Source organism: Epinephelus lanceolatus, chromosome 24 (assembly GCF_041903045.1).
Source record: "Epinephelus lanceolatus isolate andai-2023 chromosome 24, ASM4190304v1, whole genome shotgun sequence".
Classification (NCBI taxonomy): domain Eukaryota; kingdom Metazoa; phylum Chordata; class Actinopteri; order Perciformes; family Serranidae; genus Epinephelus; species Epinephelus lanceolatus.
The window spans coordinates 12,441,763-12,468,532 of record NC_135757.1 but is presented as its reverse complement, the minus strand read 5'-3'; the positions used below and the strand labels follow the sequence as shown (position 1 = coordinate 12,468,532).

The 26,770-nt window shown below is 42.0% G+C and overlaps 1 protein-coding gene across 2 annotated transcripts in view; it reads right to left on the bottom strand.

Moving 5' to 3' along the window:
• Nucleotides 1–26,770, bottom strand: part of mgat5 (alpha-1,6-mannosylglycoprotein 6-beta-N-acetylglucosaminyltransferase) — an 86,682-nt gene that overhangs the window by 34,845 nt on the left and 25,067 nt on the right. For both annotated transcript variants that reach the window (XM_033615532.2, XM_033615533.2), the window contains exons 4-10: nucleotides 20,589–20,665; nucleotides 18,737–18,826; nucleotides 13,940–14,011; nucleotides 11,757–11,918; nucleotides 9,990–10,159; nucleotides 8,845–8,979; nucleotides 3,638–3,771 (exon numbers count right to left, since the gene is read on the bottom strand). In XM_033615532.2, coding sequence (XP_033471423.1) covers nucleotides 3,638–3,771; nucleotides 8,845–8,979; nucleotides 9,990–10,159; nucleotides 11,757–11,918; nucleotides 13,940–14,011; nucleotides 18,737–18,826; nucleotides 20,589–20,665 — 840 coding nt within the window. The remainder of the gene's footprint in view (nucleotides 1–3,637; nucleotides 3,772–8,844; nucleotides 8,980–9,989; nucleotides 10,160–11,756; nucleotides 11,919–13,939; nucleotides 14,012–18,736; nucleotides 18,827–20,588; nucleotides 20,666–26,770) is intronic.

Here is a 26,770-nt window from a genome sequence, read left to right as displayed (position 1 = left end):
CACCTGAAAATAAAAATTGCTGTGCTTTTATAACCTTAGAATGAGCTGTTTATACATAGGGAGCAGATCGCCATGTTGCATCACCATTTTTCTACAGTAGCCCAAAATGTACAAACCAAACACTGGCTCTAGATGGGGCCATTAGCTTTTCAGGTCAGCCACCGTAGTTCGCAGCCCATCTGCTACAACGGTGTCAGAAAAACACAGATTTTCTTTTACATGAAACTGCTTTAACTCAGTGTTTTAACCAGTTAAAATCTTCTGTTTGGTTTGTTTTAGGAAGGAGTAGACCTCTGCAAATAATTTGCCTCCTGGTAAAAACCTCCTCAACACTGAAGGAATCTAACTGGGAGAAGTTTCAACTGGTTGCAATCTGCAATCCTCACTCCTAGATGCCACTAAATCCCCCTAAATCTTACACACTGTTCCTTTAATTCACTCTACATTTGAATTACCACAACAACACGAGTCTGAAAGCACATCCACAGCAAGAATAAATAACTCACTTAACAGACAATTAGCAATCAATAGCAAGCTATAGATGCTCTTTGATTTTCACTTATGTTGTCCATATTTCATAGTCTGAGGACAAACAAAGCAAATGCACTTGGCCCTGTTTTATGCACCGACAAATACCCACATGTTTAAGTTGCTTTGATCATTTAAAAAATTGAGATATTAACAGGTAAAGTCTTTTTAAAAAGTGGATGACCTTCTTTAAATGAGGCTTCTTATAATGCTAATTAGCTACGGTGCAGCAAACTACATTTAATGTTGGTGTATTAAACCGCCCACGCTCAGTGAATACATTGAAAAAAAAAAACAAAAAAAAAAAACACGTACTGGAATAAAAAGTAGTGGTATTGTATTCATGTACAGAGACCGACAGCATTTCTGGACTTCGCTGTTAGAGCTTTCTGCAACACTTCCATTATGCTAATCCACTGCAATCAATCAAAGCGAGCATCTGAAAAGGTTTCGACTGAAAGAGGGTAGGAACATAGTGAGAGGTGCTCAATTACAGCAAAATAACGTCCTCAATGTTCTCCCCCGCTGGCATCACTGAACAGACGCAGGCAAGTGTTCAAGGGTCAGATGTTCTTTTCTGGCACTAATGTTTCATTACAAAATGCTGTAAATCCAAGTGAGTATAGAGATATGCAGAGAACAGGTAGGGCGACATCTTGGCAGCCATTCGTCTGCGTTTTAACTTCTGATAAGAGGTGTCAAACTACTTCATTCTCAACAAATTCTTCCTCGCTGTCTGGAAATGATGAAAAACAAGAACACATTTTTGTGTTTAAGGTGTAAAAAGTATATTTAGGCTTTGGACAGTAAGTAAGGCATGTGAGAGACAGTCAGAGACACCAGCGTATTGATCCCACACAGATGGAAAATAAAGATAACCTTTAGTGAGTGGGTGTGCCAGCGACATTATCAATCAAAGCTTTACAGGCACTATCAGCGTGGCAGATCTCAGGGTCAATTACGTAGTTGGCAATGCCTCAAAGATAAATACTATCTGCTGTTATGCTCGACCTCTGACCGGTATTAATCATCATTTCTGGAAGGGATTAAGCATTCAACTGCAGGGACACACACAGGAGAACTGCGGCGAGGGTTTACGAGAAACCTGGTTTACAAAGCTGATTTGTTGGCCGTGCATATATCTTTGCGACTGTAGGGATTAAAGGAAGGATCATTATTCAAAGTCATCCTTGATTGTAGAATAATTTGATAAAAAGTCTGGATATATCCCTCTGTAGCCAGGTTTATATCTCATAGCAAAGTCCTTTGTAACAAACCCGTTTTAAGCTGATGAGGTGCATAGAAAAGAAATTAAATTTGGCAGGACTTCAATCCTTGCATGTCACTCTTAGGAGAGGTTAACTTAATTATATTTGCAGGTATTCAGCTCTCCTGATTATAAATGGCTTGTGCTAGGAAACAGAGCCAACATAACGAAGACGCGCAGCCCATTCAAACACAAATTGTACACCAGAAAACACTCCCTTCTATCCAGACTCTGAAATAGATTAATGAGGTCAATTTGGCTGTGTCTTGTCTTATTGGCCAGGAGCCAGATACTCCCAATTCCCCCAACCAATGATTTATAGAGCACTGCCTAATCGTAACAAATGGGCCAATCCAAATCCAGGATAGATTACCTACTTGCACCTGATTTGCCCATTGTTACATCTACATTCAGTGGGTGACTTATAATACAATTCAACCACCAGGGGATCCTATTTATATAAGGTAAATTCTTTAATATGTTTTGAGCATGCTTGCAGCACCAGACTGATGAGGTAAATGTGAGGTAGCTCCTAGACAACTAAATTTAGGAGTAACTTCTGAAATGTACTCAAGGATTCAGCTCCACCCATTGTAAATCCAAGCTGACACAAGCACCTGCTCAGACATAAACACAACTGGCTCCAAGTACAAATATTATGTGTGCACGGTGTGATACAATTACAAACCTCAGATACCTACTTCATCATCCTTCGAGGTGTTAATGTGTGAGACTGTCTGAGGAGTAAAATGCTACTCTTTAGCTTGAGGGTAAGGTGTTGCACAGCACAATGCAGAGAGGGGAGAAAACTTTATAGTCTCTCGTGCCTGGAAGTGATGCCATTCTGTGGTTTTAACACTCAGCCAAACCTCTGTGCACTTGTTTCACCAGCGATATCATCTAACCTAGCGATTCTTAACTGGATTTTGTGCAAGGGCCCCAGTGTGTTATGAGAAAGACATACCCTATTCAGCGGACAAAGGGCCTATTCAGGTGCAGTGGCATTCTGGAGAGCTCCAGGCCTCACCTCGCAAACGGGGACTGCGGGGGTAACATTTCACTTTCTCTTAGCCATGGGGAAAAGGTCAATACCCCGGGGGGGGGGAGACTGGCTCCGCTCTCTCTCTCTCCTCTGCTGCACCATCCACCTCAGCAAATGTGGTTGACTCCAGTTACAGCGTGATTTCACAGTAGGAGGATGCACACACAGAGAGCAATAAAACCCCTACGTCCTACATTCATAATCACAGTAAAATGGAGAGTGTCTGACCTCTTACTTTCCTTTAATCTGCTTGATGATATTCCATTAGCAATGCCCTGGATTTTCTTTTATGCCTCTTTTCCAACCAAAACAGCTCATTCATAGCAGAAAATCTAACCGGAACTGTGGATATAGGAAACAGCTACGGGTGTAATGATCATGAAAACTGATTTATACTGCAAGTAGCAGAGTTTGGCAACTTGACCTTATTTAAACAACAGAGTGGGGAACTTGCTGAAGTAAAATATGCAAGAGCTATGTAGAGAAGAAAGCCAGCCTCCACCACAACATACTTGAAGAATTTTGTATTTTGGACGGATCAGGGATCTTTGTGCATTCCTAACTTGTTGACTCAGAGGACGGATCAACCAGCAAAGTTCTCTGTGCTGGTTTTCATTACATAAACTGTGGTAAACACATTTTAAATCCTGCACTCAGGCTATAACTGAGCCAAATGGCCTTTTTTTTTTTTTTTTTTTTTTAATACTACAGCTAAATCTTACTAGTCCGTTCGTGATGGTTGGCAGATGCACATTTGGTTAGAGTGTGTGTTTTTGCATGTTGGCGTGCTGCCGACTTACGGAACATGGTGTTGAACTGCTGCGGGTTGAGGTTCCACTTCCCCCAGGGTGTCTTGTGACCCTTGGACTGTGCGTAGTGGGCGTGGTTGAACTCTGGTTCCGTCCCAAACGAATCCAGCACCCGCAGCATGCACCTGTAACATCACACAAAGACATGTGTTAATGGCTGAGGCACAGATGCATGTTTATACTGCTTAACATTAACATAACAGTGGATATTTGCTTTGCATCTTGTGAAATCAATGAAACCCATAAACACCATTATAAATCATCTCTGTGCAAACACACTCAGACTTGTTATCATGTACTTAAAAACAGTTCACACCTTGTGCGCACACCTACAGTGGAGCTGAAGTAAACCACTACACAGTGCTTTTCCACAGTATTCTCCAAGTGACCTTCACTCTTCACAGGACGGTAAAATAAGTAAGGGCTGGCTGAGAGTACTGGCAACAGAAACGGCAGATGGCATCACCGTTCAAAGTAAAAATGTTAACTTTTTGCCGTCCTCCACCCCACAATTTACAACAGGATGTTATGTTGCTTCTTCATACTTATTTAACATATTTTATTCCATTCCTAGCTAAATATGAATGTAGGCTACAGGAAGTCTTTATTTATACATGTTATTTTGGTGTGTCGTGTAATCCCATGTGGCCTGGAGCGTTTCAGTGGTATCAAACAAAACAAAACAAAAACATGAATTCATTCCCTTTTTTGCGTATCTGTAGCATTCATGTTAAAGGAATAAAATCTGAGTTAATACACTGTAAAAATGTCTTTCATTATATGTGCAGTGACACAAAAATCATAACATATACACAATATAAAAAAGCAGGATAGCGAAAGCACCCAAACAATGCCTCCACTCTCAGACAGGGAGAAAGTGAAATCCCATCCTGTGGAGGTGTGAGACTGTGAATGAACATCACGGCTGACTCAAAGGTCACAGCACAGGATTAATTAGACCACAACCAGGAGAAGGAATGGTGTATATATGCAGGGAGCCGCTCGCTCATGACCTTAAACTGCATGCTCTGCATTCACTAACTCGCTCATTGTTACTCACTTCTAGATTACATCCGGTCTGTCTCGTCCTTTGCTATCTACTTTTTCAATTCAGAAGGGAAAGGGCCATTAAAAGAAAGGAAAGCTAATTCCAATCTGTTGACTTGGCCATGCATTTCTAAATCAATCTCACCCTATTAATCAAATCTTTTTCACTGATTTTTTTCCTTTGACAAAATCCTAAAACAATGAGAATTTTTTTAATGGCCATCTGAGCCCAAGATCAGTTTTGTGGGTGGATAAAAGGAAGTGACTCCCGCTTTGGGTGAAGGTAAAATACTCAGCATTAATCATAAAGTGACAGGAAGAAGCCAGGTGTAAGCAGACTTGCATGCATATACACACTCAGTGTCACACATATAAACATCTGCAGCTAAAAATCCCCCCTCTCTCTCCCAGTGATCATCCCTCCGCCCGGGCAGATGCTGTGCAGCTGGCTACATGAACTGTGAAAGGCCCTGGGAGAGTATAGAGCTGGGAAACACATTCACCACGAGGAAACTTTAGACTGAAAGCAGAACAACAACAACAACATGCCCACATGCCATCTCCACTCGCTCTGGAGAAAAACAACCCTCATCTGTCCCCGGTAGATCTGTCCTCAACAGATGGGGAAGCGCTGCTGGAGCTATAACGTGATGTAAATATGGCTGCAGCGAGGCTTTCAGCACATATCCCGAGTCCGCTGAGTTGACAGTGGGCGTCATAATGTGGCAAGAGTTGAGGCTGTTCAGCTCAACAAGTACGCACTTAGTAACACTTGCTGTAATATCCAAACCGAGCCGGGCCGAGTGCGGATGTTGTTGTCAAAGTAGAAGTGTAATTTCACTATAATGTAATACACCTAAAGTGATCCCAAATGGGTAATGTATAACAACAGCTGTTGTAAATGATAGCTTTCTCTCCTGCCATGATTATCTCCCATGTGAAACAGGCAATAAATAAAATGCTCCCATATGGGTCATTAGGAAATAGAGATATCAGATAGGGATTTTTGCTTCACATGAAGCTACCTGAGGGTGTGTTATATGTCTCTATAGCCCCAAGGCCAAACTCAACAGCTGCATGACAAACAGACATATCACTTAATCACATGTCTTATAAAAGCATTAAGCTGAGCAGGGTTTGGTTAAAAAAAACTTCAAGGACGCCACAGAACGCGGCATGTTACTGATTATCTTACTGCGATTGTCATCCAGCTAATAACATCTGATTGTTTTCAGATGTTCTAATGGACCACAAGTATTCACTTTTATTGACAATGTGCTCCACCTAACAGACTTAAACCTCAATTGTTATCCTTTATAACTATTATTAAGCAATAAATTAACACCTATGATATAAAACTGTTGACACGCTTACTTTCTCCTTTGAACATGAGTATTTAATCAACCTCCCCTGAACCAGACGCCTTCAGCAACATTAATGGCAAACATTAGCATGGCTGGCTAACTGGTAGTAACCTCACATCACTTCCAAGAGTACATCATAGTTTGTTTTACTTTGCTCCTCTCCACTCCTAAAACCCCGGCAAAACAACTATGTTGGCATGGCTACGCATCAGTGCGGACTTAAATTAACATTAAATCGGACATTTCTTTGATAAGGATGTCAAATCTTTGTTAACAAGTATTTTATACGTGGCTAAAAAGTGCATCTTGCTCCAATGGTCTGCTACACAGGTCCCCAAGGTTGACATGTGGTTATCACAGATATCAGCTGTGTTTACTCTGGAGAAACTGACTTGTGACCTCAAATATAAATCACACAGAGTTCTGGCAACTTTGAGGACACTTCTTACACTTTTTCCTCCAAAAACTCTGACTTGCTTATCCCTGGAGGGCAGTAACTGATTGCTCCATCTGTTGATGTCAATAACACTTTGCTGTACAATCTTTTTTTTCTTACAAAATGTATTAGCTCATTCATTCTTAGTCGTAATATACTGCAGCCTTTGTTCTTTTGGGGTTTTTTTTGTTGAATATTCTTTTCTACACTCATCTGTCTTGTCTGTCTTCAGACGAGGGAGCTACGCTACTTTTATAATCATCAATTATTAAAATAATCTTTTTAAAAAAAAAAGTACGATATCTATTAAGCTGTCATGGATGTGCATCAGGATGGCAAATGGCTGACCAGTAGTGAGTGAGATCCACACTGCAGCACCACCATAGTCGCCAGGCAAGAAGCGACCGACAAACAAAGCGAACACAAGTAATTCTCAGTCCAGTTGTACCGTCCTCTCCAATATGCAGTGAATGTTCTTTGGGGTTTTAACTCATATGTTGTTTTAGGACTGACCGCAATTTCATCTATCAAACAAACAAGCCTGCCAGTGTGTGCTCATGCGGCACGCTCTACTCATACGAAGGCAGACACAGGCAGAGCAGAGGGACGTGTCGGAGAGCAGAGCAGACATAGTAACATAGAATGTAATTTAATACCTCAAAGTGCAATATAGCAGTCTTTCACAATGACAAAATAACAATATGTGGTGCAGCTCTCACTTTTACATGTTGCCACTAAGTGATTTGCAACCCACACCAAGCCAGTTACTGCCTGCACCACAAAGTTCTCAACACTGTGGATGAATGAAAGTCAGTGGCATGAATCACACCCCCATATACACACACACCAGCAATACATACAGACAGTGTTGTGTCAAAACAAAGTGTCTGGCAGAAGACAGTGAGGAAGTGACAAAGGAAAATGGAAGTCAGACGAGAAATGATGAAATCAAACTTGTGGAACACACGCAGCTGATGACTAACTCGTCACATGTCCAGTTTCATTTCTGTGTTTTTGCCGTCAACACCAAATCTGGAACTGGTACACACTGGCACAATTTCTGCAGCCTCGACGATGCAGATCAAAGTGCATTGCCCGATTCAGTTATTGGATGAAAGGATTAAATGAAATAGAACAATAGGGCAACATTGGTTCTGGTTTATACCCAGAGAACAACAGCTCAGAGCATTCCCATTCCTCCAGAGTAGTATGTAACACAGCGATACAGCACTGTAAGACAGATAGCCAGAAGACTGGGGCAATAACAAAACACATTAATCACTAACGGGCCTGACAGACTTGGTTGCTTTGTCCCCAAACACAAAGAATAAACCAGAGAGAAGGGAACAATAATGACACAGTTTATTGCTCGCAAGGATTTGGGGTCTGATATGCAAACAAATCTGGCATGTTCTGTCCATGGGATCTCTCTCTCCCTCACTTCTTGCGTGACATATAAAGTCAAGAGAAGATGGTTTCACAAAGGGAGTCCCAGGCCACAAAGGCAAAGATGTAATTCACTAACAGGAGACAGCAAAGTAAAAAGACACTCTGGCAGAAAGGCGATGCGGGGAAACAGAATAGGTTACATTTAGCAGAAGAAGAAAGAGCACGGAAAAATGTGCCAACCTATAGTCTAGGTCTTGTTTCACAAAGCACGGTGACATTAAGTGCTTTGACATAAGTGTTCAATAATGGTAGGAGAAATAATGCAGAAAACAGCATCTGGACCTTACATTACGCCTGAGGCCGAATCAATTTCCTCGGGGTACAAAGGGAGCGGATGCAGTTTAAGGTGTTATGTCGCAGACAAACAAAACCTGGTGACAAGCAGGAGGAACCAGCGGGGCCATTAGTGCCCCAGACTTATTGTTCCTTCTCTTTTCCTGTCAGTCGGAGCTGATGAGAGCTTTTTCAAAACAAACCGGGAAGGCCTCGTCTACGGTCCTCAGCGGAGCAATCGGAGAAAGAATAGATTCAAAACCTTGCGAACAACTGACGGCCTTTGGGGAGATTGTGGTAATGTATGAGCAGAAAATAGACTCATTGTGCTGGCAAGTGCCAGACAAGCCTCAACCCAATGCCCTTTGCATATGTGAGAGAGGCTGTGAAACAACAGTTGGCAGTGGCAGCATAAGGTTAAAGGAATCTACAAATTACTGAATTCATTTGGAGATAATGGAAACAGTGTGGCCTTACTCACACATTTACAGTTCAAGGTAAATTACCCGTCAATGGCTCAACCCATTGTACACGTTTCCCGCACACTGCAGACAAGAACCCAAACTGCAGAGAACTGTGCGTCCATCACTCACAGTCACCAGCTGGTAGATCCATATAAATGTACTTACTGGTAGTGGACCCAGGAGGGTCCCAGCGTCTTCTTAAACTGGGTGAGGCCCACAATGTCAATGTAGATAAGCTCAACCACTTTGTCACCCTGGGTTGGGCAACTGGACTTGTTCCCCATGACCTTGCGCATGATCCTGGGAAGAAAATTCGGATTGAAATAAACTTTCATCATTCAAAATGTTAGCGTGCTGCTGCTGCTGCTGGTAATAAAGCTGGGAGAAACACTCCGGGAAGATCATTTTGTTCACTCTAATACCACATGAAAATTTTAGACGTTTGGATAGAAATATTTTAAAACTAAACAATGCATTTAGACAGAAAAATCCCAAGTCCAGTGGTGACGTCTTTGTCTGATGCAATTTTCAAGACGTACTAGTATTTCCAAGGACAGACCTCTGGATATTTGTTGAATTCAGGTATAGAGATCATACATACAGTGCAGGTTTAAAGCAAACATGGGATAAACCTGTTCCCAAACTGAATGTTTCACTTGCATATCTGATAGAAGTACCAATTTAAAAATTTAAAAAGGTAGAGATACTGTAGCGAAGATTCTTAGTCGGCTCAGCTGCCCACACAGTAATGTATCCATGTCAAACAGTATGCACCCACTGGACAAGGTGTGTCAGCTTGCCTGTTTGAGCTTAAAGTTTGTAGTTGGCTTACAGACATTTGTGTACCACAGTCAAATAAACTTAAACAAATACAGAGAGGTTGTTGGTTTACCTACATGTAAAGAAACGTGCCAATCAAAATGTGCTTTGACTTTAGGTTACCCAGGGTTGGATTATAAAGCACAGATGCAGCAAATTTGATACAAAACTGTTGTTTCTCCCTCCCAAATACTATAATATCTGACCTAAAGCATCTGTTGTGCAGACTTACACTGGACACACAACAATCAGTATTATTGGCTTAGGCTGTTTGGCTCAAAAGAGCATCCCACTGATGTCACATAGAATGACCTTTGTTGACTGAGACTAGGGAAAACTAATCAAGGTGGGATCTTTTGAAATTAAGCATGTGTGTCTCTTGCAGTGCAGTCCAACTCAGAGCAAGCAGGTGGAGTATATGACAGGTGTGTTTTCTTAACATACAGTATTAACTTAAGGATTATCATAGTGCTCGTGTGTTTGCTACTGACTCTTTGAGCTCAGCCAGGGAGGCGGAGATGCGAACATCATGTCCCAGCAGGTACAGCGTGGTTATGAGATCGCTCCATTGGACCAGCTCGCCCAACGGGCCACCACTGAAGGCATTTTCTGCTATTTTGAAGCCTGACTCCTTGGTCAGCAGGCCCAAGTGCACAAGGATCTGATTGGAGAGAAAAGGCATGCAATAAAATGAGTTAATTATTCATGCAGTGTAGAATTTACACTCCAGATGAACAGTTGTCACGAAAATCCAAGACAGACACACAAACGGACAAAGACTCCTTCCATTTTAGCTAGTTTTAAACATTGTTTTTAATACCACAGTTTTACAGTTGGCCCTTCTGTACATTATTGTGTGAATAATTCAAGGAGAACACTTAATAAGAATGCTGTATACCTGATGAGGGTGTCTATGAGATTGTCTCATCAAGGCTAGTGCGGCACAAGCTAGCTTGAAAAGAGCCACACTTACAGAGCCTTAATGAGCATGAATGTATAATGTAAGCAAGCTAAACGAGATCTGTGACATCTGGATGCCCTTTCTTTCTTTCCTACGCAGATTAATGTAGAAAAATAACATTGAAACTGCTTACAGAAAAATGGTGACAAATAATTCAAAGACACCCCACTGGTTTCCTATTGGAAAAGATTTAAATTGAGAGTGTAAAAAACATGTTTATCCCAGTAGGAGACTGTGAAAGCAATTACACTTTGTCCCTGTATGCTGTCAGGTGCACAGTGCACATGCTGAGAAAAGCACATGCAAGTTACACTTACACACACACACACATACATACACACACACACACACACACACACACACAGAGGATGGTTTTCAGTTGCTGAGGGGAACAGAGTGTTCCACAGCAGGAGTAGGAAGTAATAGCAGGCTTTGTTTGAAGTGACCGACACATTTTTCATTGTTGACAGCCAGCCCCAAAACACACCAGTCAAGGATTAATAGTGCGGATTAATATCCAAAAGAGATTAGCGGCTGAAATAAAGAGCTGGCTTTGAAAGTATCTGGAGAAAAAAACATTCTTTGTTTAATTATAGACTGAATAGATTAAACTGACACACAGAAAAGGAAGGAAGGATAAGTCAGACACTATAGATGGATGGATAGATGGATAAATGCTTGTTGCTTGCACACTCTGCTTTGTTAAAGGGGATGCTGCTTTGCATCAGCACCAAGGTATCACGGGAATGTGATGTGAATTATTCACAAGGCCAGTGGAAAGTGTGGAGTACATTATTCAGTGCTGAGAGCTGCTAACAGCTTGGGACACAATGGAATATCCATGTCAGTCCTTTCCCACCACCATTTCTTCCCTAAGCAAAAGCAGGGCGGTACTATATGTCAGTGTGTGTGTGCATACCTGCCTGGTGTCTGTATTTCAACAGGCTGAAAGCTGAGGGGTGGTGTTTTCCAAAAGTTTTTGAGAGGTAAACATTAAATTTTGAGCTAATGGCTTGATTAAAATTCAGTTGTGGTATTTTTTATGGGAGCAAAGTGAATTTGGAATATCTATGTGCACCTGTTTCTGTGGGTGTGTGTGTGTGTGTGTCTGTTGGCTGGTTAAATTAATAATGTGTGACAAGTTTATATGGTATTCTGTCTCCAGCTGATGTGTTAATTACACCTGCAGTATATCCAGCTCACAAAAGCTTCTCATTCAATATTCTTAACGCCGTCTAGTCAGTCTGTCTCGCTTGATTTCTCCAGTGTACTACGATGCGCTGCATGTCATGCCTACCTTCTTCCTCCGACGCCTGGCCAGGTTCTGCTTGGCAGCCAGCGAGCGGATGGCGCTGACCCACGGCTCAGCCATGCGTTTGATCCTCAGCATCATCCAGCGGAACTCCTCGCGCTGTGACATCACACGGTAAAGCTCTTCGAAACTGGTCCGGACCTCCGCCTGTAGACACAGCGTGAAACAGTTATACCAGCCTGTGTACATTTGCTCCTGCTGTACAGTATATACCAGATAATGTTAAGTGTAAGCTGTAAAGACACTGATTAGATTAGATTTCAGCACCTTACATTGGCAGACAGATTAAATATGTGGACGAATAAATGTTGAATGTTTAATATGCTTCACCATTTGTCAGTCTCTATGTGTCCTATTTGTCCAAGAAATCTCTCTGTAATCACTGACGCCTGAATTCGAGTGATTCTGCTGAGGTGATAATAACCATCATAAACTGTCACAGACATCTGCAGAGGAAATTATTTATTGAGGGCACACAAACAAGTGCGCATGTTTGAGTTCTCTCCTGAGAGCAAAGTATCAAACAAACCTTAATATAAATCTTTGGAGTAAAAACTGTGAGGAAAAAATACTGCACTCAGAGAGGCTGTTTTTATGGTGACAGAACAACAAACACTGGAGCATTCAGAGTGCAGAGCCCTCTGTGTTACGAGCAAACGTGAACTGTGGCTGTGTAGTCTGAAAGGAGTGAATACATCAGTCATACCTTTTATAGCTCATTTATAAGAGGGCTTTAGAGAGGAGAGGAGAGGAGAGGAGAGGAGAGGAGAGGAGATGAGAAAGGAAACACAAGGACTTTTTTAAAATCAGAAACAGCAGGAGCCATTAATGCACATTATGTCTATAAGTTTATTTATTGAAGGAAGCTGTCAAGGAAAACCAGTGAAGCTGTAATCATCTATGTGTTGCACCTTGCCCATTCTGTGTTCCAAGAATGGTGACTAACTAGACATCAAGGTGATGTCATACAAAATAAGGAAATGAAACCGAGGCAACTGTCAGCCACATTCCCAGAATATGCTGAATCACATTACACTGTAATTTAACTCATCTGAATACATCAACACTTTTCATTTGTGCTTTTCCAGATATGGAATCTCAAAGAACAGCCTAAGAGGAAGAAAGAGAAGGCGTGACTGAGACAGAGCTGGTCAGAGGAAGACAGAGTGAAAGAGGCAGAAACCACAGTGCCATTACCAGCTGCTAAGGTGGCTGAAACAAGGCTGTTGCAGGGCATTAGCATCCCTCATCACGACAGGAAATCACTTCCACAGACTGAACCTATTAAAATCTGGGCCTGAATTAAAATCTCCAAAGCCTGTCAAATGGCATCTCCCCACCACAGAGGGCTCAGAGCTGTTGATGCATCCAGAGAGGGGATGAAGAGTACTTAATATTGATTCACCCGCAGCAGAGGGAAGGGGGTGTGTTTGCGAAGAGCGCTGATACTGTGGGCTGCGCACGAGCCCGACGGCCCGGAGAGGCGCTCTAAGTGGGATTTGAGTGAGCTGGTGCATTGGCAGGGATAGAAGATCATTATTCCAGATTTGTCCCAAGGTCCCGTCACTCTGGCTTTGGTCTACGAGAACTGCTCTGCTCTTTTATGCTTTTGAGGCATGTTGACACTGTGGATCAGCCTCAGCCTGCTCGTTCATTTACTGCCTTGTTTTAAACTATGATCACAGACACTGCAGGGGGAATTACCTCGCTCACTTTACTGCCATTTTGGTACGTTTTAAACAAATACGTACTAAAAACCCATATTAGTGTGAGTGTTTCTTAAAATTAAACATCCCATTAAACGGCTTTGAGTGTCACTCTCCTCTGTGGTGTCAGGATGATGGAGTGGGACTTAACATCGAGAAGGACTCAGTTTAAAAATTTATGCTAATGGAAAAACTTGCTGTCACAAAGTCTGGAGTTGCCTCACACACACATACAAGCCTCTTTGGAATTAATACATTCAAGCCACTTGGACCACAACTGTTACACTTAAAATGTAATCTGACACTCAAACACATCCAGATAACCATTTTCTCTCGTCGGGGTGCCAAGTGAACTTATAGTGTAATAGTGCGGCGAGACTGTTGGCTGTCTTGCTACAGGCAACATCTTAAGATGAGTGCTCATCTCCGAAGAGCAGCTGAGCTGCATGATGTGTTTCTCACCTGTCCCCTCCTGTCTATTTCGTCATTCAGGTTCTTTGTCCTCCAGGGCAGGCGTGGGCACCAGTTCTCAACCTGACAAAACAAAACAAAACAAAAAAAGGTTTCAGTTTATTGGAAACAAATACACTGCTCAAAAAACTACAGGAACACTTTATTTACACATCAGATCTTGATGAACAAAGATGTACATTATATAACATTATAAAATCATTAACCCACTGAGGGCTGGATCCAAAAATCACAACGAAAATCAAAGTAAATAAATGAAATCATAGGCTGATCCAACTTGTATGACTTTATCATAGCAACTCATCATGTGACTCAGCAGTGTGTATGGCTGCTGCATGCCTGTATGCACTCCCGACAACATCTGGGCATGCTCCTGATGTGTTGGCAGATGGTAACCTAGGGGATCTCCTCCCAGAACTAGCGTGAGATGCACCGATACATAACATCCCATAGGTGCTCAATTAGACTGAGGTCAGGGGAATGACAGGGCCAGTCAATGGCACCAATGCCTTCATCATCCAGGAACTGCCTACACACTCTGGCCACATGAGGCCGGGCATTGTCCTGCACCAGGAGGAACCCAGGGCCCACTGCACAAGCTTAAGGGCTGACAATCACTCTGAGTCAGGGTACCGTTGACTATTAAATAAATGTCTGCGCGACCCTCCAAGGATCTGCCTCCCCAGACCATCACTGACCCACTGCCAAACCGGTCATGCTGGATGATGTTACAGGCAGCATAATGTTCACCATCTCTAGACTCTTTCACGTCTGTCACGTGTGCTCAGTGTGATCCTGCTCCCGTCTGTGAAGAGAACAGGGCGCTAATGGCTGACCTGACAATTCTAATGTTGTCTGGTGAATGCCAATTGAGCTGCATGGTGCTGGGCTGAGAGAGTGCTGGGAGACACAGCAAACCATCCTGTGACCACATATATGATGTGCCATCCATGGAAGAGCAGGACTACCTGTGCAACCATATTGGGCTGCAGGAACCGCCTCATTCTACCAGTAGTGACAAGAACACAAAACTGGAGAACAATCAGTCACAGGGTAAGGAGAGAGCAACCATCTGTGGCCACCACATGCAAAACCATTCCCTCTTGCTTTCGCTTCTCCATTGCACCTGGTGGGCACAAATAATTGTGTTAATGATGTTTTTCAATTTAGCAGGGTATTTTTTAAGACTACAGATGTCACTGAGCAACAATCCATCTGATTTGCATCAAGAGGGGCGAAATTAGATCTGATCCCAGGCTGTTTTGACACGTGCTGCACATGTCTGGAGAGAAACGGAGCACAAAATAAACGGTTTTCTGCTGCTGACCTTGGATTATGGGCTGAAGACAAAACACCTTTGAAACTGTAATAGTGTATTCATGTCACTAAATGAAGGCATTGTGTACGGAAAATATTAGTTACAGCACAACAAAGAAATCAGTGGTTGAATGAGATGAATGAGAGATAAAATATCAGCACCTATATTATTGCTGTGAAAGGAAACTAAAGGATTGTGAGTGTTACTGTCACACTACTGCTGTTTTGTACCTGTTGTTGTGCTGAACAGAGAGCTATTCAGGCTGCATTCAGACTACAGGCAAATAAGATTTGGTTTTCAGATGTGATCTTAAAGACAGACTGTTCGGTAACAATATAGGCCTCAGCAACTATGTAGCCTCAACAGTGTCACAGCTTTCTCACTGTACTGACTTGGCTACAGGCTCAGTCCCTGTGTGTGTGTGTGTGTGTGTGTGTGTGTGTGTGTGTGTGTGTGTGTGTGATAAAACAGTGCTGCAGATGTGATGTGAGGTGATGTGATGTGATTTCCTTTGACCATTTAGCAGCTGAAGAAAGTAAAGTAAATATGCCTCGTGGACCTCTCCAAGCAAACAAAGGGTGAGTTATAAATGTCCACGCAAAACAAAAGGTGCAACTTCTAAGAACTACTTCTGTCTCTGCATTTCCTTCTTCTTGTATCAGGCATGATTGCTTTTGGACTGCAGACAGGAATATGGAGCAGTAGTGTTTCAGCAGCAAGAGACATGGTAGGTGTGTTTATACTCCTTCTCACACCACAACACACACACACACACCATGCTAGTTGAGCCCTGACCTTCTGCGGCTGACATCCATCATCATATGTTGCCCTTTCCGATTTTCCTCTTTGCAAGGTTAATGTGGTGGTCGACAAGTATGAATTACATGTGGCAAAGGGTGTGTGTTTGAGCGTCTGTGTGTGTTCAAAAAAGGCGAGCCGCTGTGGATGGAGAGCAGCAAGATTCTAAATGGAAATACATGCAAATTGTCATGGCAACCATGACATCACATGACCAGGAGGCTGAGTGCTGGGAGATTAGCAGGATGGAAACACAGAGACATTTCGAATCTTTGCAGCTCTTCATAGGAAATGTTTGATCCCTGTGAAGTATCTAAAAACAGTGGACGGACATGAGCAGAAGGCGAGAAAGAAAAGGCTTCTCCCCCCTAATGGATTGTGCTGTTGTCCATCTAACTTCTATTTCCATACAGAGCAGGCCAGGCTGTCTGTGTGCCTTCTTAGTTCATTGCAATGCTTTCAGCTCATATGCAATATTCATAACAGGCTTCTGACCTCTCCAGAGCTGAAGCCATGACTGAAATCTTACTTTCTATAAACAAAACATCACACAATTGGACGAGGAAAAACTTGATTATCACTTGAATCAGCACTTGATGAAAATCAGGCTTTCCAGTGGAGAACTGGAAGAGACACTTTTAAGAATCTAAATCAAACAGAATGGTAATCATGGCTATGATCTATGAAGGATCTTTCAAATAATAAATCAGTTCTTATGGGAAGCAGAGCAGTTTTCTGGATCAGAGAATAAGAATGTTTAAAGAGTGTAAAACATTTTTGAAAAACAGCATCTCATGAGCACATGTTTTGTCTTCACATGGTGTTGCAAAGTGTAAAAACAAATCATTATCTGACAGACTCCCATTTATAGAATGAATGACTTTCACCACCAGAAATGGATTCTGGCCATGTTGACTAGTCTGGCAAAGATAAATCATGCAATATTAAAAGCCTCAAAGTGTCCCTTGAAGGAACACAAGCTTCTATATGTTAGTGCTCGTCAATAATGTACAACTCCTCCATGCTGGTCCGGCTGCTTTTGCCTGTTTGCCAAGGATATGTAGAGACGAAGGCAGGGGAGCAAAGTCCGTCTTCCTTTTGGAGGCTGAGAAGAACCCTCCCTCCCCACTGAATCATCTCCTCATTCTCCCACACTGTCCTATTCAACACACTCTAATTTGCTCTCATTAAAAATGAAATCCCCTCTACCTCTCTCCTTTGCTCTTATTTTTAGTGCTTCATTCTTATATGATCGTTCTCAGGTGACGGGAGTGTTGTCAGGGCTTTGAACCTTCCATTTTTCTGGGTTGTCTGTGCCAATACTGTATGCTGCAGCAATCCCAGCAATTACTCAACTCCTGTACTCACTGGAAGTTACTATGACAGGAGCAGGAGCTAAATTATTGAAATGTTCAATGCAAATGTCCCCAGTATAATTCCACTGATACAGCATTCATGAAGGTTAGTAGATGCATTTTACACTTAAGTTTAAGGCTACGTTTTACATTAAAGGCCAAAACCAACAATGACTGTGTCCTACTAACATGCAAATGTATTGAAACCGGATATCATCACTGTAATTTGTATATGGCAGTATGTAAATACTCCCCACCACTGCACTATTTCCTCCTGTTTGAGTGACATTTGCAAAAAAACACAATTGCCGGCTGATTCAGGAAATTAAAAAGCCTTCATTCAAAAATAAACCATATATTTGAGACCTATCTTTAAAGACCCCCGACAGGTATTGAGAAACAGAGTAACACATTGTTGTTTTTGTTCTTGTCATGGGTTTTATTGACAATAATGAAAATGTAGAATATTGCCTGTCTCGTCCTTCAAAAGATAAACTATGTAAGATTTTCTTCGTGACTCATTTCTTAGAGACTCATTCAAAAGCAATTCCTCACAACAATCAGTTATAACTAGAAATGTGTTACCCTGCTCTTTGACGGTACTTTCTTCTTATGTTACTGTAGTCGCAACATTCCAGGGCACAGTGCGCAGGTGTGGTTGAGACTTTATAAGAAGGAAGTGACCAAGTGCCAGACAATAAGCAGCACAAGAGGAAGAAAGAAAAAATAGTGGACATGGTGCCAAAAAAATGCAAATATAACGAAGTAAAATGCCAAATAGACAAAGCTGGGGTTGGCTTTCACTTCTGGTGATACTGTTTCCAAACAGTAACCAACAATTCCTGCATAGTATACCTGTGAGTTTAGCAGATAAATTTCACGCAGGGAACATTTTTCTGTTTTTCCGTTAAAAACTGTTATTTTTCAACTGTTTGCATTCGTGCATTAATTTGCATTTTCCAGGATTTTGTGGAAATTCAGTTACAATTTGCATTACATTTAAATGGAAACTTGATTAGTGACTGCATCTCCTTTTACTAATCCTCCCTTAAAATATTTAAAACCCTTCTGTCAACATCAACAAATAAACCTTTAGAAGCCCATATCGCAATGTAGCTTAGTCCATGCTGATTTTGTTCCATGTAAGATAGGCGTATTAATTGCTGCGATCAGTCAAACTTTTCCCAGCTTAGTGGAGCCATTTATTGCGTTTTAGTTGTTGTATTACTTCAGCCTTTTTTGGGCACAAATACACTTGCAATTCCCTCAGAAACTCAAACACACATTTATAATTAACACATATACATGCACACATACCTCGCTGAGGTAGATGAAAAAGGAGCAGGTGGATCCATCCACGCCGTAGTTGCCGTAGCAGGAGTCTGAGCGCCACATCTCCCTCATCCACTGAGGAAGAGGAAAGAAGGGAAGATTAAATCTGGGCCCCACATGCATTCTCACCCAAATCACCCCCTCCACTCACTCAAACTTTAATATCTGTAAAATATGAGCCCACTGTGAGTTTATAGCAGCCAAATGTATTTTATCAGCAGCTGTTAAGTAACTTCAAACTGTCATTTAGAGCTTTTTCCATCCTAGTAATGGAGCTCTTTGGATGGGTACAAAAAAAAAGTCCAGTTGATGTTGCAGTTTACCAGCAACTGTGCTGTGTGGGCAGGTTGTGATGCTGAGGGAATGCATAATGCACAGTGGCAAAAGCTATAGCAGGAGCTGCCTATCTAGTTTTCACAACCCTCGTGGATATAGTCCAGGCTGTTTTTGTGGCTTGGAGGTTAGAGAAGCTGCAGGGTTGTAACTTAAAAGTCACTGGCTTCAATCCCTGAAATCAAATGGAAAAATCTGGGGTTTGAAAATAAAGGGAGAATATTTCCCTTTCATCAGATACATGTGCAAGTCATCCAGTGGAACTGCTCAGCGGCCAACAGGAAGAGAGGAAGGTTGTTCTGGGGAAGCTCTCATGTGTGAATGTGTGGAAATAAATCAATGTGAAAATGGTATTCTTGACTCAGACGGAAGAACATGCATCTTCAGTAAATCTTCCAAAAAAGAAGAACAGTAAAAAGTAAAGGGCAGGAGAAGAAGGAGCAGCAGTGTTTGGACAAATATTCCTCTATGTCCTCTCTTCTGACTAGATCCCTAGCAGGCAGATTTTTGTGGCACTGAATGACATGTGAAGATACATGTGAAGTGGAAGGGCTGTTGAGCTCAGATGTGGACTGACAGCAACCCTCCTTAGTTCGTAGGCTAGAGTACATCATGCATGCTGACTTACAGTAACCTAAGGGAGCAGCACAAGGGGAGATATAAAATCGAGTTTTCAAAGCTGTTCACAGAGGGGAGACCTGGCAGATGGGCTTGGATCAGAGTCACTTGGATGGCGAAGGCATGAAGATTGTACTATATTTGTTTAAATGGCAACCTAAGAGCTCTATAAAGTGAGAACATGGATTTGTCAGATGTTACTAACTGTGTACTGATAGTAAAACTGCTGTGGAAAAACAGTTTAGTTAATTTTGATGCCTTTCTGGAAAAATAACAGGCTTGTGTACAGTGTGTATGTGTAGAGCAGGCTTTGGCATCGCCTGGCGCCCAGTTGGAAATGCTGACAGTATCAGTGGAGGATTGGGACTGGCTGAGCAGATGGTGTGTATGATAGGGCCCTATCAGCTCCAGGGAGACCAGCACACACACATAGAAAAACAGAGACATTGGATTGAAATCGTGCATACATCTGTGTGTGTGTGTGTGTGTGTGTGTGTGTGTGTGTGTGTGTGTGTCTATGCACCTGTGTCAGTGTGTGGGCTTTCTAGGGCCCGACTGCCCCTAAAAGTGAAATTAAACCTGTCTGAAGTTTAGTATTCCCCACACATGGGGACCGTTATGGTGGTCATAAAATTAGATCATTGTTTATACTTCCGCCGTTTTTGCTCTGCTCTTCCAAGAAGAGATTTTGTCAGTCAACCAAGTGTGGGCGTGTGATGCCATCTTCTCTGTTTATGTAGTTTGACTTTCTGTAGGCGGTACTCTTTTTCTCGCCACCTTTTTCTGATTTTATTTATTTCAAAATGACCTATTCACAGATAGAAAAACAGACACATGGAGTGAGGTGGAGAGGCTGTCTTTATGGGTGTTTGTGCGTGTGACTCACCTTGATCTTGCCCTCGCAGTGAGGGAAACCCTCCAAAGGCGGCAGCTCGCACTTCTCCTGGGCTCCATTTAGGAGGTCTGGAGAAAGACAGAAAGAGAGAAAATCGATAAGGTCAAGTCAGTCGGCCGTCTGTAACTTTAACAGGATGGATGATCCTCACACTGAAGACAATGCAAATACAAACTGTAACACTTTAGAAACACATGAACCAAGCTTTCCTGGTTATTTAATTGAAGTTATAACTCTTAAAACCCAATTCGTAATACTGCAAATCAATTTTAAATATTACAGGGAGTAATGGAGCTGTGATATGAAGAGCTGAAAACCAAAACCTTGTTTTGACTGATCAGCCATGTCTGATTGATTGGGGGAAAGAAAATTTCACCTGCTTTTTCAGTATCATCCAAGCTCACTATCTCTCTTTTGAATTGAAAGAGACCTCCAAACATACAGAGTGGCTGCCTGCCAAAGCAGCTTGTAGATAAACAGCAAAAACTGCCATCCCCTGGCAAAGATATAGGGTCATTTGTCTGGTCGGTGGTGTCAATTTCCCATCCAGCTCGATAGACAGACAGATAGCCGGGCAGACAGATGACATGGCATTGAAAGCAGTTCCTTTGCTCGATGACTCAACATGTTCTATCTCTTGGCTGTGATTGGACAACTTCCTCATGTACTTCACCTTGTAAATGACAACGAGACACGCAAACACATGAAACTGGATAGGGGAAGAAACCCAATATGCAGCCTAGGTGACAACCAGCATGGCTGTGCAGTGAGACAGGTGAGGATGTGCCAGAAGGGAAAGTTCATCTAAAGGCTAAGAAGTTATTGGTTCCAAAATCCAAAAGACAAAAATGAGTCCAATTTCTTTTGAAATTTGTCACATTTCGATGCTCTAATTGGTTGCAAGTCATGTTTCGTTGCTCTGATTGGTTGTAGGTCACATTTCATTGCTCTGATTGGTTGTAGGTCACATTTCATTGCTCTGATTGGTTGCATGTCATGTTTTGTTGCTCTGATTGGTTGTAAATCCAACCAATTGCTTGATAATGCCCTCAGGAAATCAAAAATGAACTGAAAGGTTCCAGGCTACATTTACCCATCAGCCTCAGCTGCATCTTGTGGTTAGTGCTAATAGCAAGTCATGCTAAATTACTAATCAGAGATTTATGATAAACATTATACATGTTAGCATGTTGACATTATCCCAGCACGTCAGGCCGGTTGCATCCTGGAATGACAGCTGGAGACTGCCCATTACACTGTGGTCAGGGATGACTGTCAGCCAACAGGATCACCTTTGGCTTTGCAATCTGAACACCATCATAATGGAAACCACAAAGAGCGGAGTGCTTGGGCCAGTTGAGGCCACAGTGATGCAAATACGCATCAAGAAGCATTTAAGACATTTTTCTTCTGATCGGTTTGCTTTCTGCAATAAACAAATGAATACAACCGCAGTGGGGGAGGGAGTCACTCTGCATTTTTCCTGCATTGCTTTCAATATCCCAAGAAGCCAATAAAACCGTAGGATTAACATTCATGGCTTGCACGCAGGCTTCCCTTCATATAATCACCTTTTTGAGATCCCCATTCAGAGACGTTAACGTCATCGCCACTGACCTTTATAGCCAGAATATAAATAATGCATTATGGTAGGCTGTGCGGTGAATAGATAAAAGCTTAGGCGCAAACACCAGACTGATGTTATGAGTTTGTGGGTGGTGTTTTAGTCAGAGGATGTGTGTTTATAGAGGTTTGTGTGTATGAAGTTAATCAGTGGCTCCAGAGCTGGGTCTATCTTCTGTCAGGGTGGGTGGGGGTGAAGGGTGGAGCAGAGGCTCCTACATTGTGTTCATCGTAGATTCAGTTTATTTGCACTGACAAGCTGCTGCGGTAAACAGATATTCTACTGGTAAACTTTTTTCCCTCTCTCCATCTTCCTGTGCTGCTCTATCTCGCCTAGATTAGTGTGGAAAACATTTCACTGGCACTCGCTCTGTCAGCGCTGTGTATCAGGAAGAATTAGAGATAAAAGAGAGGTGATGACATGTCACAGAGTGCTACAACTGAAAACATCGCCACCAACCCAAGTTTCCATCCACTGTTTCAGTCACCATCAAGGGAGAGAGAACAGGGGATGTGTGGTTGTACCCAGGGGCATAAATCCCGGGAGGGACCGGGGGGACATGACTCCCCCTTCAGTAAAGCTGAACCCCCCTAGAATCATTTGAGACACAATTAATAATTTTTGAACAATGCAGTAGTATTTATATATAAATACTATATAAATATAAATATATATAAATATATATATGTATACTTTAGTTAGTATAGACATTCACTCTGCCTGTTGGAGAGATATAGAGAAGATTAAAGCGTCAAATTGCGGTAAAAGATGCTGTATAAAAGACAGGCTACAACTTTTTTTCCTTGCCCCCCTCCCCCCCGGAATTATTCTCTAAAATTTTACTGTTTAGTGTCCCCCCTAACTATGAAATGGGATTTTCGCCCCTGGTTGTACCTGCGTCATTGTGAGAATGACCCCCTTACAACATAAATGCCCCATCTCTACAGCCTCTCTGGGTCGTTTTGCAACAGTTTTTTTGTTGGTAAACAATGAACAGAGGAGACACAGAGCTGTTAACAGGATCAGTTTACAGGATATCGGATATGTTTACCTTTAATTGTCAGGTGTGAACACATAGCAACATAACACTGTCTAAATAGGTGCATTTCATAGTGAATAATTTTGAGAACAATAGATACCACTACACTCAACAGCTATGCTGGCTCAAACACTGTTATATGCTGTGTATTATGGTAAGTGTTCAAGGTAAAATCCTTATGTCTGTTAATCAAAGTCAATATATGATCATTCCCATCTGTAAGAAAGAGGAAATGACAAAGTGACACGAAAAGTGGAAGTACTAAGTAAGTAAGTATTTTTATCAAACAAAAACATGAAAAGTATGCTGGACATCAACAGTGTTTGGTTTCTATTACTGTGTACAGTTTGTATATTTGTTATTAACCTCAGTCCTAGGTGGACCCCACTGCTAGGTTTAGAGTTACAACGGAAAAGTAGTCTGTATTTATGCTCTCAGCAAGCCAACTAATAACAATCACTATTATTTCATAAGCAGCATACCCAACACTCCTGCTGATTAATGTGATTTTAATTCCATGTGGTTTAAAGAGGAAAGAGGTTGGAGGCCAGTCAGCCATTCCTGATGCAGCCAGTCACAAGATGAGCACAGTAAAGGCTTCTTATTGTTCCCGATGGCTGCAGGAGTCCGGCAACAAACAGAGGGATTAAACATATTATGGAGCAGGAAAAGAAGCATGTTTTAGCCACTTTTAGCCAGCGCTGGCATTAAAGCAATACTTCACACCAAATAAACCTTTGTTTATCACACCCCCTATTATGGAGAATTTGTGAGGAAACTGGTTTCACATGCCACGGTCAACAACAGCAAAACTATATCATACATTGAATTCATAAATTCAGTGTATCACGGGGTGCCTAACTGAAATACAAATGGCTATTTGAGGGGTGAAGTGTTTCTTTAAACCACCTGCTAGTTCAAGGTGTCAGATATATATTTAATCAACATTTAGGTAAATACAAGTATCAACTTGGATCAGAGAGACATTTTAAGTACATATCATACATGTACCCTTGTCTAGTGCTTCCACTGTCAGATCCTTTCTTTTATTTAATTGCAGTCATCTTGTCCAGTCTTGTTGTTTTTGTTGTCCTTTTTGTCCTCCATTTCCACTACTGTCGCCTTAAGATACCTGACTTGTGATCTGTTGTTTGGTAAAGTGGCTGTCTTGTGCAGCATGCAGGAGCCACAAGCACAAAGTGAGTTACCGCTATCTCATCCCTCAGACGCCCAGTCATCCAGTCAGTCCACCAAACAACCAACCAGGCAGCCTGTCATTCATTCTGTCATTCAGCCAGTCAGCCGGCGAGCACCAAAGCCACCAGGCAAATCTTCTCCTTGCTTTAATCAAGCAGAAGAAGCTGCTGCCAAGGAGATGCTAAATATAGCTCCCTTTATAATCAAACGCAGCAGAGGTGGTGCTGTTTCAAAGGGAGACGGTTACTCGTAGTTTCACCTTCACCGCAACATGGATGGAAATCAATCCAGCCAAACCCTTCACCTGTCTTTTTTACTTCATACCCACTCACTTAAGACAAAGTCCAGTAACTAGCTGCTACGAATTAAAGCTGAGGGAGACGTGGCTGAGGTAACACACCCTGGCAGAGCGTCATGGAGCATTAGCAGAGCCTTTACTGACCAGGAAAATTCACAAGCAGACATAAGCATCTCTATATTTGCTGTCAGACATACAGTGTGACATTGAATAGGCTGACAAGAGGTGTGACTGATGCACTGAAGCGATGATGCAAGGCAGTAAGCCAAGCACCAAACCACACCTCTGTCTTGCAAACACAAGAACAAAGAAACCAAGGCAGAGGAAGAAAAACACAGAACATAGTGCTAAAATGTCAAACTTTCTTCAAATAGTATTCTGACAGTTCACAACACACTCTGACAATCAAACATAAGCACGCATGAGGTTAATTTGTAACAGAAAAAAAACACGACACCACCACAAGGTAAAATGATATCAAATAGAGGCATATAAAAGTAAAAATAATGAGCCAAAAGACGCATTAGGAAGTGATCTTAAATGTGCTGCACAGAGAACCAGAGGCAGAAAACAGATGAGATCATTCAAAGAGTCTCTCACAGCACTGAGGTCACCATTAGCCAGTTCCTAGCACACAGTATTGGCCATCTGATAGCCTTTAAATATAGTATCATCCCTGCACAATAACACACACTTAACACACAAGGTTTTTTCCCCTCTCCCTCCCTAAGTGTGTATGTCCAAGTCCATGAGGTAATGTGAAATTTGACAACTCCAGAATTGGATTGAGGACATCTGGTTTATGTTATTCTTTCTCTTGTGTACTTCTCCCGCTCTCTTTTTCCCATCTCTCTCGCTCCCATTGATTTCATTCTCAGGCACACTAAACCAAAAACCTTCCCTCAAACAACAGGAGATCTGCCAAAGCCCGGCTTTAATGACACTGTTTGGTCAGCGGATACCAAATAAGTGTAAAATTTATTGGCATACAAAAGCAGGATTACGGGAGTTTTGTGACAATTACGCTACAAGTTCTCAACAACACAGTCTTCTTCAGAAAAACACCTCAGCAATGAACCAACGTCACTGAGAGTAAATGGTGTGTCACCATGGTGATTCTGTGGAGCTGAAGACTTAAAAAAACATAAATAAAAAGGGGTGAAAAGTGCAGCTTCCCTCATCTCTGTTTCCTCTGATCCATTGGCTTAGAAACACTAATTTTAGATGCACTTTGCAAGAAGACGCAGAGGTGTCAGTGTGTGAGTTTGTGTGCATGATTCTCTGCAGTAGGCAGGCTGGCTGATGGACGGCGTCCTCTCAGCTACAGAGCATCAACAGCTGCGCAGGTGGAGACAAGTTAAGTCTGTATCACAAAGCAACTTCTACTTTGCCTCACGGAGTCCAACACTGGCATAACTGTTATCACAAAGCTGTTATGACTCAGTTCACGTACTTTCCACATCCAGTATTATTTTCCACACTGACATTTTGGTGCTTTTTTGTTGCATAAGGAACAAACTAACTAATAAAAACAGTTCAAATTAAATTTGTTCCTGCTGGCAAGGCAGAAAGGAAAAGACAGGCCGTCTCGATTAGAATCTGTTTGTAATATTTCATGACTACAGGGGGGATGTAAACAGGAAGTACAGTGAGTTATGCCATGGGCTGCAACTTGAGCCCATTTTAGCCTACATTTGTTTACATTTTGGCTCCATTTAAAGTATACAGAATTAGCTATTAGCACTTCCTGTTTGCAGTGCACCTGTGGACGTACAGGCAGCTATCACTGGATTACTTTGATAGTGAAGACAACTTAAAAATATGATGATTCTCGCGCAAATTATGGAGCTACAAGGTGTCACTTTTCTACGTTGAAGATGAACATATTCCATTTTTGCTGATATATGCCCCTTAATCCTACGTACTAGACGTTAACTCCCAAAGACGGCTGGTTGACCAACTATTAAGACGTCTTCATACAGATTAACTGTTTTGTTTTGGGTCCCATGCCCTAT